Source organism: Pelecanus crispus, unplaced genomic scaffold (assembly GCF_030463565.1).
Source record: "Pelecanus crispus isolate bPelCri1 unplaced genomic scaffold, bPelCri1.pri SCAFFOLD_210, whole genome shotgun sequence".
Lineage (NCBI taxonomy): Eukaryota > Metazoa > Chordata > Aves > Pelecaniformes > Pelecanidae > Pelecanus > Pelecanus crispus.
In genome coordinates, this window is record NW_027461298.1 from 18,202 (window position 1) to 33,078 (window position 14,877).

General features: G+C 74.2%; 1 protein-coding gene across 1 annotated transcript in view; it reads left to right on the forward strand.

Moving 5' to 3' along the window:
* The first annotated feature begins 4,970 nt into the window (after positions 1–4,970).
* KCNH2 (potassium voltage-gated channel subfamily H member 2) overlaps positions 4,971–14,877 on the forward strand; it is a 34,859-nt gene continuing 24,952 nt past the window's right edge. Inside the window, exons 1-3 of the mRNA XM_075727364.1 lie at positions 4,971–5,046; positions 6,365–6,595; positions 14,415–14,622. Of these exons, the coding sequence (XP_075583479.1) occupies positions 4,971–5,046; positions 6,365–6,595; positions 14,415–14,622 (515 nt within the window). The remainder of the gene's footprint in view (positions 5,047–6,364; positions 6,596–14,414; positions 14,623–14,877) is intronic.

Genomic DNA, 14,877 nt, shown 5'->3' on the forward strand with positions numbered 1-14,877 from the left:
ATCCCGGTGTCCCAGTGTCTTGGCATCCTGGTGACCCAGCATCCCAGTGTCCCAGCATCCCAGTATCCTGGCATCCCGCTGTCCTGGCATCCCCGTGTCCGGCATCCCGGTGTTCCACCCGTCTGGGTTTGTGGCCTTGCTGCGGGAAGGGTGGGCAGGCAGCAGCAGGCAGCAGTGGGGGTAGCAGGGGGGGACTGGGGCAGGGGGATGTGGGCAGGGGCTGCCGGTCTCGGGCTGTGAGGGTGCAGGCAGGGGTGATGCGGGGGGGGTGCAGGGTTTGGGGTGCTGAGTGCAGGGGGGTGCACGTCGGGTGGGCAGGGAGGGCACTGCAGGCAGGGCAGGCAGCGCAGGCAGGGAGGGCAGTGCGGGCAGTGCAGGCAGTGCAGGCAGAGCAGGCAGGGAGGGCAGAGCAGGCAGTGCAGACAGTGCAGGCAGGGTAGGCAGTGCGGGCAGTGCAGGCAGTGCGGGCAGTGCAGGCAGGGCAGGCAGTGCGGGCAGTGCAGGCAGTGCAGGCAGGGAGGGCAGTGCAGGCAGGGAGGGCAGTGCAGGCAGGGCAGGCAGGGAGGGCAGTGCAGGCAGGGTAGGCAGTATGGGCAGTGCAGACAGTGCGGGCAGTGCAGGCAGGGCAGGCAGGGAGGGCAGTGCAGGCAGTGCAGGCAGGGAGGGCAGTGCAGGCAGGGCAGGCAGGGAGGGCAGGGCAGGCAGTGCGGGCAGTGCGGGCAGGGCAGGCAGGGCAGGCAGGGAGGGCACTGCAGGCAGGGCAGGCAGTGCAGGCAGGGCAGGGAGGGCAGTGCGGGCAGTGCAGGCAGCGCAGGCAGTGCAGGCAGGGCAGGGAGGGCAGTGCGGGCAGTGCAGGCAGTGCAGGCAGGGCAGTGTGGGCAGCGCAGGCAGGGCAGACAGGGCAGGCAGTACAGGCAGGGCAGTATGGGCAGCGCAGGCAGTGCAGGCAGGGCAGGCAGTGCGGGCAGGGCAGGCAGTACAGGCAGTGCGGGCAGGGCAGTGCAGGCAGTGCAGGCAGCGCAGGCAGGGAGGGCAGTGCGGGCAGTGTGGGCAGTGCAGGCAGGGAGGGCAGTGCAGGCAGGGAGGGCAGGGCAGGCAGGGAGGGCAGTGCAGGCAGGGTAGGCAGTATGGGCAGTGCGGGCAGTGCAGACAGTGCGGGCAGTGCAGGCAGGGCAGGCAGGGAGGGCAGTGCAGGCAGTGCAGGCAGGGAGGACAGTGCAGGCAGGGCAGGCAGGGAGGGCAGTGCGGGCAGTGCGGGCAGGGCAGGCAGGGAGGGCACTGCAGGCAGTGCAGGCAGTGCAGGCAGGGCAGGGAGGGCAGTGTGGGCAGTGCAGGCAGCGCAGGCAGGGCAGGGAGGGCAGTGCGGGCAGTGCAGGCAGTGCAGGCAGGGCAGTGTGGGCAGCGCAGGCAGGGCAGACAGGGCAGGCAGTACAGGCAGGGCAGTATGGGCAGCGCAGGCAGTGCAGGCAGGGCAGGCAGTGCGGGCAGGGCAGGCAGTACAGGCAGTGCGGGCAGGGCAGTGCAGGCAGTGCAGGCAGCGCAGGCAGGGAGGGCAGTGCGGGCAGTGTGGGCAGTGCAGGCAGGGCAGTGAGGGCAGTGCAGACAGTGCAGGCAGGGCAGTGTGGGCAGTGCAGGCAGGGCAGTGTGGGCAGTGGGGGCAGTGCAGGCAGTGGGGGCAGTGCAAGCAGGGCAGGCAGTGCGGGCAGTGCAGGCAGCGCAGGCAGGGAGGGCAGTGCAGGCAGCACGGGCAGTGCAGGCAGGGCAGTGTGGGCAGTGCAAACAGTGCAGGCAGGGCAGTGTGGGCAGTGCGGGCAGTGGGGGCAGTGCAGGCAGTGGGGGCAGTGCAAGCAGGGCAGGCAGTGCGGGCAGTGCAGGCAGTGCAGGCAGGGAGGGCAGTGCAGGCAGCACAGGCAGTGCAGGCAGGGCAGTGTGGGCAGCGCAGGCAGTGCAGGCAGCGCAGGCAGTGCGGGCAGTGCGGGCAGGGCAGACAGTGCAGGCAGTGCAGGCAGTGCGGGCAGGGCAGTGCAGGCAGTGCGGGCAGCGCAGGCAGTACAGGCAGTGCGGGCAGGGCAGCGCAGGCAGTGCGGGCAGTGCAGACAGTGCAGGCAGTGCGGGCAGTGCAGACAGTGCAGGCAGGACAGGCAGTGCAGGCAGTGCGGGCAGTGCAGACAGTACAGGCAGTGCGGGCAGTGCAGGCAGTGCGGGCAGTGCGGGCAGGGCAGTGCAGGCAGTGCGGGCAGTGCAGACAGTGCGGGCAGTGCGGGCAGTGCGGGCAGGGCAGTGCAGACAGTGCAGACAGTGCAGGCAGTGCGGGCAGTGCAGGCAGTGCGGGCAGTGCAGACAGTGCAGGCAGTGCAGACAGTGCAGGCAGTGCGGGCAGCGCGGGCAGTGAGGGCAGTGCGGGCAGTGCAGGCAGTGCAGACAGTGCAGGCAGTGCGGGCAGCGCGGGCAGTGAGGGCAGTGCGGGCAGTGCAGGCAGTGCGGGCAGTGCAGGCAACGCAGGCAGTGCGGGCAGCGCGGGCAGTGAGGGCAGTGCGGGCAGTGCAGGCAGTACAGGCAGTGCAGGCAGTACAGGCAGTGCAGACAGTGCAGGCAGTGCGGGCAGCGCGGGCAGTGAGGGCAGTGCGGGCAGTGCGGGCAGCGCGGGCAGTGAGGGCAGTGCAGACAGTGCAGGCAGTGCAGACAGTGCAGGCAGTGCGGGCAGCGCGGGCAGTGAGGGCAGTGCAGGCAGTGCGGGCAGTGCGGGCAGCGCGGGCAGTGAGGGCAGTGCGGGCAGTGAGGGCAGTGCGGGCAGTGCAGGCAGCGCAGGCAGTGCGGGCAGCGCGGGCAGTGAGGGCAGTGCGGGCAGTGCAGGCAGCGCGGGCAGTGAGGGCAGTGCGGGCAGTGAGGGCAGTGCGGGCAGTGCAGGCAGCGCAGGCAGTGCGGGCAGCGCGGGCAGTGAGGGCAGTGCAGGCAGTACAGGCAGTGCAGGCAGTACAGGCAGTGCAGACAGTGCAGGCAGTGCGGGCAGCGCGGGCAGCGCGGGCAGTGAGGGCAGTGCGGGCAGTGCGGGCAGCGCGGGCAGTGAGGGCAGTGCAGACAGTGCAGGCAGTGCAGGCAGTGCGGGCAGCGCAGGCAGGGAGGGCAGTGCGGGCAGTGTGGGCAGTGCAGGCAGGGCAGTGCGGGCAGTGCAGACAGTGCAGGCAGGGCAGTGTGGGCAGTGCAGGCAGGGCAGTGCGGGCAGTGCAGACAGTGCAGGCAGGGCAGTGTGGGCAGTGCGGGCAGTGGGGGCAGTGCAGGCAGTGGGGGCAGTGCAAGCAGGGCAGGCAGTGCGGGCAGTGCAGGCAGCGCAGGCAGGGAGGGCAGTGCAGGCAGCACGGGCAGTGCAGGCAGTGCAGGCAGGGCAGTGTGGGCAGTGCAGACAGTGCAGGCAGGGCAGTGTGGGCAGTGCGGGCAGTGGGGGAAGTGCAGGCAGTGGGGGCAGTGCAAGCAGGGCAGGCAGTGCGGGCAGTGCGGGCAGTGAGGGCAGTGCGGGCAGTGCGGGCAGTGCAGGCAGTGCAGACAGTGCAGACAGTACAGGCAGTGCAGACAGTGCGGGCAGTGCGGGCAGTTCAGACAGTGCGGGCAGTGCAGGCAGGGCAGGCAGTGCGGGCAGTGCGGGCAGTGAGGGCAGTGCGGGCAGTGCGGGCAGTGCAGGCAGTGCAGACAGTGCAGACAGTACAGGCAGTGCAGACAGTGCGGGCAGTGCGGGCAGTGCAGACAGTGCGGGCAGTGCAGGCAGGGCAGGCAGTACAGGCAGTGAGGGCAGTGCGGGCAGTGAGGGCAGTGCGGGCAGTGCGGGCAGTGCGGGCAGTGCAGGCAGTGCAGACAGTGCAGACAGTACAGGCAGTGCAGACAGTGCGGGCAGTGCGGGCAGTGCAGACAGTGCAGGCAGTGCAGGCAGGGCAGGCAGTGCGGGCTGCGCGGGCAGTGAGGGCAGCGGCGGGCAGTGAGGGCAGTGCGGGCAGTGCGGGCAGTGAGGGCAGTGCGGGCAGTGCGGGCAGTGCAGACAGTGCAGGCAGTGCGGGCAGTGCAGACAGTACAGGCAGTGCAGACAGTGCGGGCAGTGCGGGCAGTGCAGACAGTGCGGGCAGTGCAGGCAGGGCAGGCAGTGCGGGCAGTGCAGGCAGTGCAGACAGTGCGGGCAGTGCAGGCAGTGCAGACAGTGCGGGCAGTGCAGGCAGGGCAGGCAGTGCGGGCAGTGCGGGCAGTGAGGGCAGTGCGGGCAGTGCGGGCAGTGCGGGCAGCGCGGGCCGGGGGCGCTGGGGCCGGGGGCTGCGGGCGCCCCGCGGGTGCCCTGGGGGTGCGGGGGGTCCCCGTGCCGGGCCGGGCCGATCGCGCCCCGGGGCCGGGCGTGGCGGGTGCCCCCCCCCCCGGCCCCCTCCCCCCCCCCCCCTCGCGGCCATTGGCTGCGGCCGCGCTCGCCCCGCCCCGCGGTCCCGGCTGTCAGCACGCAGCGCCCGCCGGGCCGGGCCGGGCCGAGCCGAGCCGAGCCCACCCGAGCCGAGCCCACCCGAGCCCACCCGAGCGCACCCGAGCCGAGCCGGGCCGAGCCGGGCCGGGCGGGGCGGGGGCTGCATCCCCCGGCCGCTCCGTGACTAAATAAGGCCGATGCCGCGGCGCGCACCGGGCGGGTAGAGCCGGGGGGGGGGGGGCGTACACCGGCACCCGCGCCCGCACCGGTACCGGTACCGGTACCCGCACCCGCACCGCACCCGCAGCGGGCGCGCAGCCTCCGCCACCGGCCGCGGGGGAGGGCCCGGCTTTAACCCCCTGCTCGCCCGCCCCGCATCCCGGGGCCGCCCCCCCCCGCCCGCCGGAGCCGCCCCGCCGGCGCCGTCCTTGGCTCAAGGGCAGCGGGACCCCCCCCCGCGGCGCGGGGTCCCCCCCCCCAAAGCCGGGGCCCGGAGGAGCGGAGCGGGGCGGCGGCGCTGCCCCATGGGCCGGGCAGCATGCCGGTGCGGCGGGGGCACGTCGCCCCCCAAAACACCTTCCTGGACACCATCATCCGCAAGTTCGAGGGGCAGAGTGAGTGGGGAGCGGGGGGGGGGGGGCGTGGGGAGCGGGGGGGGGCGTGGGGAGCAGGGGGGACATGGGAAACATGGGAGGGACATGGGGAACAGGAGGACATGGGGAGCAGGGGGGGACACGGGGAGCGGGGGGGACATGGGGAGCAGGGGGAGACATGGGGAGCAGGGGGGGACACGGGGAGCAGGGGGGGACATGGGGAACAGGGGGGGAACATGGGGAGCGGGAGGACATGGGAACCAGAGGGGACATGGGGAGCAGGGGGGGGGACATGGGGAGCAGGGGGGGGACATGGGGAGCAGGAGGACATGGGGAGCAGGGGCGACATGGGGAGCGGGGGGCAACACGGGGAGCAGGGGGGGACACGGGGAGCAGGGGGGACACGGGGAGCGGGGGGGACATGGGGAGCAGGGGGGGGACATGGGGAGCGAGGGGACATGGGGAGCGGGAGGACACGGGGACCAGGGGGGACATGGGAAACATGGGGGACATGGGGACCGGGGGGGTCCAGGGGGGACACGGGGACCGGGGGGGACACAGGGACCAGGGCACTGGTGCTGCCGGCGGCCGGGTCTGCGGGTGGCAGGGGTGCATGTGGCCCCGGGGTGGGTTTGGGGTGCGGGTGACAGGCACAGAGGGGCAATGCCACCGCCTCCCACGAGCCCCCGTCCCCAGGGGTGCTGGGGGGCTGTGGGGTCCCCCCCGCTCCCCGAAGGGGGCCGAGCGCCGGCGGCGATGGAGCCTCGGTTGCCGGCTGAGGCGCCGGGGCCGTGGCTCGGCCGGCCGGGGATCCCGGCCAGCCCGCGGCCTCCCTGACCCGCCGCGGCGGGCAGCGGCGGCCGGCCGGCAGCTGGTGTGCAGGCAGCGGGCTTTGTGCAGGCAGCAGGTTTTGGCAGGGAGACGCTGTTTTCCCTGCTCCCGGGGGGGGGCCCCGGCGCCTTGCTGGGATCAGGCCCGGAGCATCCCCGGTGCGGCGGCGGGGAGCGGTGCGGCGGCGATGCCGGGCTGCGGGGTGCCGCCGCGGCGGGGGGCAGGCCGCGTGCCGGGGCGGCCGCGGCAGCGTCGCGCTTTGGGGAGGGCTGGTGCGGCCCGGCTGAGCCCCCACGCTCCGGCTGCGGTGCCGCTCCCCGGGGCGGTGGGGTCCCTGCGGTGCCGGCGGTGGTGCCGGCGGCTGGCAGCGGGGTCCGCCGGGGCGGATTGGGGTGTTCGGTCAGCGGAGCCGCGGATGGGCAGGTGACGGACGGAGCGAGGCGACGCCGCGGGGCGCCGGGTTTGGGGTGGGGGGGGGGCACAGGCCTGACCCTCCGCTCTCCCCCAGGCCGCAAGTTCATCATCGCCAACGCCCGGGTGGAGAACTGCGCGGTGATCTACTGCAACGACGGCTTCTGCCAGCTGTGCGGGTACTCGCGGGCGGAGGTGATGCAGAAACCCAGCACCTGCGACTTCCTCCACGGGCCCCGCACCCAGCGCGGCGCCGCTGCCCAAATCGCCCAGGCGCTGCTGGGCGCCGAGGAGCGCAAGGTGGAGATCTGCTTCTACCGCAAGGACGGTAGGGACCCCACGCCGCCGCGGCCGCCGCAGATGGACGGTTATTTGCGCGGGAGCCGAGGCGGCCGGCCGTCACGGGCAGACAGACCCTTGAGCGAACAGCGGCCCGCCGAGGCAGGCGGCCACGCCATGCCCATCCATCACCCGTGCCGTGGGTGGTGCCGGCGCGGGCGGGAGCCTGGCACCGGCGGCCGGTGCCCACGCCGCAAGGAGTAGCACCAGGGCAGCGCGTCTGGCCCCGGCGATGGGGGTGCGTCCTGCCCTGCCAGCACCGGCGCCGCCGGGGGTCCGCAGCCCTCGCCGGGGGCCGATGGTTGGGGTGCTGGGAAGCCACGTGCTGTGGGGCCGGGGCCGTGGGGTGGGAGCAGCGTGCTGTGACCCGCCACCGGTGACCGCGGCGGGGGGTGACGTGGGGTGCGGGGCCGCTGCGCTGCTCCAGAGGAAGGATGTGGGGAGCCGTGGGAGGGTGTGATTCGGGGAAGCGTGGTCAGAATGCCGGCACGGCGGGGGGCAGCCCCCATCCTGCCCTCGCTCTGCCGCATGGCTTCACTGCACCGCGCCGGCTCCGGACCCGCCGGCAGCTGCTCAGCCGTCCACGTCCCGTGGGTCCGACTGCCCCACGGCCGCCCCACGGCTTGGGCGGGATGCGGGTGCTGCGCTGTGACCGGCCGCGGGGCTTGAGCATGCGTCAGGCGTCGCGGTGCTGCCGTCCCGGCGGAGTGCTGCTCCGGCGCTGCCGGTCCCAGGGGTCCCTGTGCCGGGAGACCGTGCCGGCAGGTGGGTGCTGGGCTCTTCTGCGGTGCCCAGGCTGGTGCTGGCAGCCCTGTGTTGGCAGCGCCGGGGCTGCCGCACTCCGCGGCCCCGCTGGTGCCTGCGCCAGGTGTCCCGGCTCTTGTGGCAGCTGTCTCCGGCTCTCAGCACCCAGCCCCGGTTCCAGGGCGCAGAGTAAACAAAGCTGGTTCCCAGCTGCCGGCCCCACGCTGGCTCCGCCGGCAGCTGCCACGTGGAGCCACACCAGCTTCGGCTCCCCACTTCGGCACGGGGTGCCGGGGGCCCCGGCTGCGGCCGGGTCGGCTGCAGGGGGCTGAGCTGGGCTGGGGGGAGCATGGGAGGAGCCCCCGGTTCCTGCCCCGGCCCTGTCCTGCCGCGGCTGGCTGCGGCTCTGCAGTGCCCGGCACAGCCGGGGCTGCGGCGGCGAGGCGGGCGCGCCTGGTGCCGTCGCACTTTGGACCGGTGCGCGACGCCGGGGCTGGCAGGGCGCAGGCAGCACGTGGCTGCTCCCTCCCGGCAGCGCCGGCGGCCCTGCTTGGGCAGCGCTCGATGAGTCCTCGTTAGGGCTGCGCTAATTAACCCGGCCTGCGGCTTGCCAGCTGGCACGTGCCGGCAGATGGGGACGGGGCTCCTGGTCCTGCCAGGGCCCTTGCCAGGACCCCCCCGGCCGCCGCGATCCCAGGCAGCGTCTCCGAGGGTGGGAGTGGGGCCGGTGTCATCCCCCCCCCGATTTGGGGCTTCCCCCACCCTCGGGCCGGCGCGGGCACCCCGGGGTGCGTGGCGGCGGGCGCCAGCCGGGGCGGCCGGTGCTGCGGCAGCGCTGCCCGCGCCGCGTCCCTGGGGAGTGCGGTGTTTCCGATGGGATATTTATAGGCGGCAGCAGCAGCAGCGGGTGCGTGCGGTGGCCGGGGAGCTGCTCCTTAACCCATCCCTGCCGCGGCCGGGGCCTCCCTGGCACAGGCGGGCCGGGAGCGGGGCTCAGCCGGGACCCGGCTGCCCTCGCCGTATGGCATGGGAGCGGCGAGGGGCAGCGGGGACCCCCCGCCGGTGTCCAACCCCTGGGATGTGGGCTTTTCGTGTACCCACGGATCCACCCCCGTGTCCGGGGGGCCGTCGCGGCGAGTCCTGGCTGCTGGCGCTGCCGGGGCTGCGGTGATGCCGCTCGCGGGCATCCCCGCTGCCCGCCCGGCGCAGCCGTGTGCCAGCAGCGTGCCGCAGCGCCGGTGCCGCTGCCACCGTGGGGCTAGCGCAGGGGCGGGGGGAGCGCCGGCTGCGCCGCGAGAGCAGCCCTGGGGTGCTCGGGAGGGGTCCCAGGGGGTCCCGGGGGGGTCCCACCCACTGCCCTGTGCCCAGCCCCTCGCCACCGCGCCTGGGGACCCTGAGTGCCCGGATCCCCGCAGCCGCCGCAGGGCAGGGACCCCGCTGCCGCCGGCTCCGGCCTCGCGGCTGGGCCCCGGAGCGGCTGCCATCACTCGCGGCCCCCTCAGCATCCTCGCGGTCGTGCAGTGATGCTGAACCCCGCTCCTCCGCCCCGGCAGCCCCCCGGCACCCAGCCCCTGCCGCGGCACTCGGCCGGTTTTGCCCTGGCACAGCCCCGGGCTGCGGTTGTGCCGTGTGCGGCGGTGCTGCGCTGTGGGAGCCGCCTGGGCCCCGCTGCGTCGCCAGCCGCTGCTGCAGCCATTAGTTTTGAGCAAGGTTGTTTATACAGCTCCGGCGCTGCCGGGGACGCTGGAAGGTCGTGGCAGCCGTGGGGGAGCCGCATCCCCACCGGGACGGCCTTGGGCTCGCCGGGGCAGCCGCTGCGGTGCCGCACCAAGGCTGCGGTGGGGAGGGGGCCGGAGCACGGCTGTGCCTGGGCAGAGACCCCCCCAACACCACCGCCAGCCTTTGGCGTTACCCGGGGCCGGCCGCTGCGGCGCGTGTTCCCGGCTGTCGGCACGGGCCGGGAGCGAGCTGAGGGTGCGAAGGAGACGGATCGGGCCCCCGGTCCCCACCGGCCTGGCGCGAGCTGGCACGTTTAGGTGCCGGCGCTCCTCCCGCCCCGTGCCAGCAGGGCTTCCCCGGCCCGGCCAAGCCCCACCATGGGCACCACGCTGGCACCACGCTGGCACCACGCTGGCACCACGCTGGCACCACGCCGGCACTGTGCCGGCACTGTGCCGGCACCACGCTGGCAGCTTGGTGGCTGTGGGCCGGGAGGGCTGGCGAGGAGCGCTGGCACGCATCAGCTCCCGCCGGCGGTGCCGGGGCTGCCCGGGCAAGGTCGCGCTCTCGCCGCGGTGCGGGAGCCAGGCTGGGCGCCGGCGGGCAGTGTGCCAGCGCCGGCATGGGGCGTCCCGGGGGGGGTCCTGAGGGGATCCCGGGGCAGCGCAGGACGGGGATCCCGGCGGGATTTACGGGGGGGGAGCGGTGACGTGTCCGGGGTCACGGCACCGGGGTGTGGAGCTGGGGGGGTCCCCATGGCACGGCAGGGGCTGCGCAGCAGGGTGGGGTGCCCGGGGGGGTCTAAGCTGCGCCGTGGGGTGCACGGGGCGGTACGGCGTGTGTGGGAGGGGTGCAGGGGTGGGGGTGCGAGGGCGCAGGGGGTGTGGGGGTGCAGGGTGCGGGGGTTCAGGGTGAGGTGCACGGTGGGGGGGGTGTGGGGGTGCACGGCACAGGGTGAGAGCGGGGGTGCTGGGGTGCGGGGGTTCAGGGTGCAGGGGTGCAGGGTGCGGGGGTTCAGGGTGTTGGGGTGCAGGGTGCTGGGGTGCAGGGTGTGGGGGTTCAGGGTGTGGGGGTGCAGGGTGCGGGGGTTCAGGGTGAGGTGCACGGTGGGGGGAGTGTGGGGGTGCACGGCACAGGGTGAGAGCGGGGGTGCTGGGGTGCAGGGGTTCAGGGTGCTGGGGTGCAGGGTGCTGGGGTGCAGGGTGTGGGGGTGCAGGGTACGGGGGTTCAGGGTGAGGTGCACGGTGGGGGGGGTGTGGGGGTGCACAGCACGGGGTGAGAGCGGGGGTGCAGGGTTAGGCGCACATTGGGGGTTGCAGGGTGTGGGGGTGCAGGGTGTTGGGGTGCAGGGCAGGGTGCTGTGCCGGGTGTGGGGGTGCAGGGTGTGGGGGTGCAGGGTGTTGGGGTGCATGGCACAGGGTGTGGGGGTGCAGGGTGCGGGGGTGCAGGGTGAGGTGCAGGGTGTGGGGGTGCAGGGTGTTGGGGTGCAGGGCAGGGTGCTGTGCCGGGTGTGGGGGTGCAGGGTGTGGGGGTGCAGGGTGTTGGGGTGCATGGCACAGGGTGCGGGGGTGCAGGGTGCGGGGGTGCAGGGTGAGGTGCAGGGTGTGGGGGTGCAGGGTGTTGGGGTGCAGGGCAGGGTGCTGTGCAGGGTGCGGAGGTGCAGGGTGTGGGGGTGCAGGGTGTTGGGGTGCATGGCACAGGGTGCTGTGCAGGGTGCAGGGGTGCAGGCTGAGGTGCAGGGTGTGGGGGTGCAGGGTGTGGGGGGTGCAGGGTGTTGGGGTGCATGGCACAGGGTGCTGTGCAGGGTGCAGGGGTGCAGGCTGAGGTGCAGGGTGTGGGGGTGCAGGGTGTGGGGGTGCAGGGCAGGGTGCTGTGCAGGGTGCGGGGGTGCAGGGTGCGGGGGTGCAGGGTGTGGGGGTGCAGGGCACAGGGTGCTGTGCAGGGTGCAGGGGTGCAGGCTGAGGTGCAGGGTGTGGGGGTGCAGGGTGTGGGGGGTGCAGGGTGTGGGGGTGCAGGGCAGGGTGCTGGGCAGGGTGCGGGGGTGCAGGCTGAGGTGCAGGGTGTTGGGGTGCAGGGCAGGGTGCAGAGCTGCAGGGTGAGGTGCATGGTGTGGGGGTGCAGGGTGGGGTGCAGGGTGCGGGGGCACACGGCACGGGACATGCTGTGTGGCACCGTCTGTGGTGCACAGCGTGCTGCGGGGCGCAGGGTGTTGGGGTGTGGGGTGCTGTGCAGGTTGTTGGGGTGCAGGGTGTCGGGGTGCGGGGTATTGGGTGAGGGTGCTGTGCAGGATGTCGGGGTGCAGGATGTCAGGCTGCGGGGTGTTGGGGTGCAGTGTGTTAGGGTTCAGGGTGCTGTGCAGTGTGTCAGCGTGCAGGGGTGTCGGGGTGCAGGGTGCTGTGCGGGGTGCTGTGCAGGGTGTTGGGGCGCAGGATGTCAGGGCACAGGGTGTTGGGGTGCGGAGCGTTGGGGTGTGGGGTGCTGTGCAGGGTGTCAGGGTGCAGGGTATCAGGGTGTCAGGGTGCAGGGTGTTGGGGTGTGGGGTGCTGTGCCAGGTGTCGGGGTGCGGGATGTTGGGGTGCAGGGTATCAGGGTGTCGGGGGTGTGGGGTGTCGGGGTGTGGGGTGCTGTGCCGGCTGTCGGGGTGCAGGGTGTTGGGGTGCAGGGGTATCGGGGTGTCGGGGTGCGGGGTGTTGGGGTGCGGGGTGCTGTGCAGGGTATCAGGGTGTCGGGGTGCGGGGTGTCGGTGTGCGGGGTGCTGTGCAGGGTGTCAGGGTGTGGGGTGTCGGGGTGCGGGGTGCTGTGCAGGGTGTCGGGGTGTGGGGTGTTGGGGCGCAGGGTATCAGGGTGTCGGGGTGTCGGGGTGCAGGGTGTCGGGGTGTGGGGGTGCTGTGCAGGGCATCAGGGTGTTGGGGTGCGGGGGTGTCGGGGTGCAGGGTGTCGGGGTGCTGTGCAGGGTGTCGGGGTGTGGTGTGTTGGGGTGCAGGGTATCGGTGTCGGGGTGCGGGGTGTTGGGGTGCGGGGTGTCGGGGTGCAGGGTGCTGTGCAGGGTATCAGGGTGTTGGGGTGTCGGGGTGCGGGGTGTCAGGGTGCGGGGTGCACAGCGTGGCAGGGCGTGCAGAGTGGGTGCCCGCTGTGTGGTGCAGGGCCCACAGTGGGGGTTTGGCGGGGGGGGGGGGGGTTGGCGGGGGGGGGTGCGGGGTTCGGCGGGGGGTGCCCGGGGGGGTGCGGGCCCCCTGCTGCCCCCTGGCAGTCGCAGGGAGCAGGGAGAGGGGGTGTGGGTGGATTTGGGGCACAGCCCCTTCCCCCCCCGTGGGGCGCACTCAGTCCCCGTCACTCGTGGACGGGGTCCCTGAGTCCTGGGGGGCCGTGGGGAGCGCAGGACCCCCCAGTGCTGCTGGGGGGGGGTGCAGGCAGCCTGTGCCACCCGGCGCGGGGGGCACCGCCGTGGGGGGCGACAGGGCCAGGGGATGGGGTGCGGGGGTGACGTGCGTGGGGCAGGGGGATGCTGGGGGCCGCCGTGCAGGCGGGGGGGGGGGACACGCTGCGTGGGGCGGGGGGCTCGGTGCAGCCCCCCGCCTCTCCCCCAGGCCGCTGCGGTGTTTCGGTGCCCCGCGCCCCAGCAGCGCATCCCCCATCCCCGCTGCCCCCCAAAGCGCTCCTGCCCCCCGCGGCTCCCCCAAGACCCCGTGCCCCATTGCCCGGACCCACGGGCGGTGGCGGGGGGAGGTGGCCAGGGCCTGGGCTGGCCGGTGGCCGCGGGGGCCGGACCGGGACCCCGGGGTGCGTGGCGTGGCGTGGCGTGGCGTGGCGTGGCGTGGCGTGGCCGTCCCCCGGCTCCGGCAGCTGCTGCCCACAGCCTTATTTAGGCATAAAAACCGGCACGGCGGTGGCGGTGCCAAGGCCGCAGCCCCTGAGCGCGGCGGCGGGGCCGGGGGGGGCGGCCGGGGGGGGCCGTGCACCGGGGGGGTCCCCTCCGCCAGCCCAGGGTGGCCAAAGCGGCCAAAGCCACGGCCGAGGCCCAGGGCCCCCCCGGCACCGCCCCAAACCCCCCGGCCCGTGTTGGGCAGGGGTCGGCGTGCCCACAGCCCTGGGACCCCCCCCCCCCGCCCGGAGACCCCGCCGGCAGCAAGGTGAGGTCCACGCGTGCCCGGCGCGGGGGTCCCGCCACGACCCCTGCCCCGCGGCCGCGCTCCGCCGCAGCCCCTGCCCCACAGTTGCGCCCCGGCGGGATGGGGAGGCCGCGGGTGGGAGGGCGGGGGGCTGGCGCGTGTCCCGGCGGCCCGTGGGGATCAGGGGGGGATTAGGATTTCCCGCGGGAGCCGGGCGCCGGGTGGGCGAGGATGAAGCAAAGCCGCTGGCGGTGCGGGGCAGCCATGCGTCGGTGCCGCTAATCCCGCTGCGGCATGCGGCTCATCCGGATACCCCGCCGCGGCCCGTGCCGTGCCGTGCCGTGCCGCGCTCCTGCTGCGCCGCTGGCCCCCTGCCCACGGGCCCACGTGCGGGCAGGGATTCCCCGTGCGGGGCTGGGGACGGTGCCGGCGCCGGTGCCAGCTGGCGGCCACCGTGCCGGGCTCCCTGGCGCAGGCTGCCGGGCCCGCTGCCAGCGTGGGGGGACGCGGTGCGGGGGTGCAGCGGGGGGCCGTGGTTTGGAGGTGGGCGGTGGGGCACAATATGGGGATGACCCAGCGCCCCGGCGTCGCGCGCTCGTCCCCCGCCCCGTCCCGCTGCGCCGGTGGCGGGTGCCAGGGAGGGGCTGTGGGGGGGCTGTGGGGACCCCCCCAGCAGCCCCCGGTGTGGATGGGGACCCCCGTGGGGTGCTGGCGGGGGTGCAGGATGCTGCCCCAGCCCCACGCAGGAGGGGTTACCTGGGGCTGCCCCCCCCGACCCCCCGCGCTGCCCCCCCCGACCCCCCGGGCTGCCCCCCGGCCCAGCCGAGCTCCCAGCTGCGGCAGCAGGATTAACGCCGCAGCTGTGAACGAATCCTGAGCGGCTTAAGCCTGGCCCAGCACCCCCACTGCCCCCCCCCCCCGCAGCCCCCTTACAGCCCCCCCGTCCGCCCTGCATGGTCCCCTGGGGCGTTTTGGGGGACACGGGGTGAAACGCCCCCCCCCCCCCCGTGCCTCAGTTTCCCCCCCGTGCCTCAGTTTCCCCCCCCGCCATGCCTCAGTTTCCCGCCATGGTGCAGCCACAGCGGAGCTGGCACGCTGCTGAGTCAGCAAGTTCCTGCCCCCCAGGGTGTGGGGCAGGAGGGGGGTGCCCAGCACGGGGTGTGTGGGGCAGGAGGAGGTGCCCAGCGGGGACGGGGGTCCGTGCCGCTGCGGTGCTGAGCCCCCCCCCACCCGCAGGCAGCTGCTTCCTGTGCCTGGTGGACGTGGTGCCGGTGAAGAACGAGGATGGGGCTGTCATCATGTTCATCCTGAACTTCGAGGTGGTGATGGAGAAGGAGCGCCCGGGCTCGCCCGCTAAGGACACCAACCACTGGGTCACCCCCGCCAACTGGTTCCCCACAGGTAGGGCCGGCGCTGGGGCGCGCGTGACGGCTGCGGGGGTCTCGTGCCGGTGCCGCTGCGCCGGCCGCAGCTGCTGGGACCCCCCCGCTCCGGCAGACCCCGCGTCCCTGCCGAAAGCGCCGTGCCGCGGGCAGCGGGTGCTCCGGCAGCCAGCACCCACGGGGTGGGCTTGGCGAGCGGCCCCCGACCCTGCCCCTTCTCGTTCTTCTCCTCCTTCTCCTCCTTCTCCTTCTTCTCCTCCTTCTCCTCCTTCTCCTTCTTCTCCTTCTTTTCTTCTCCTTCTCTTCTTTCTCCTCCT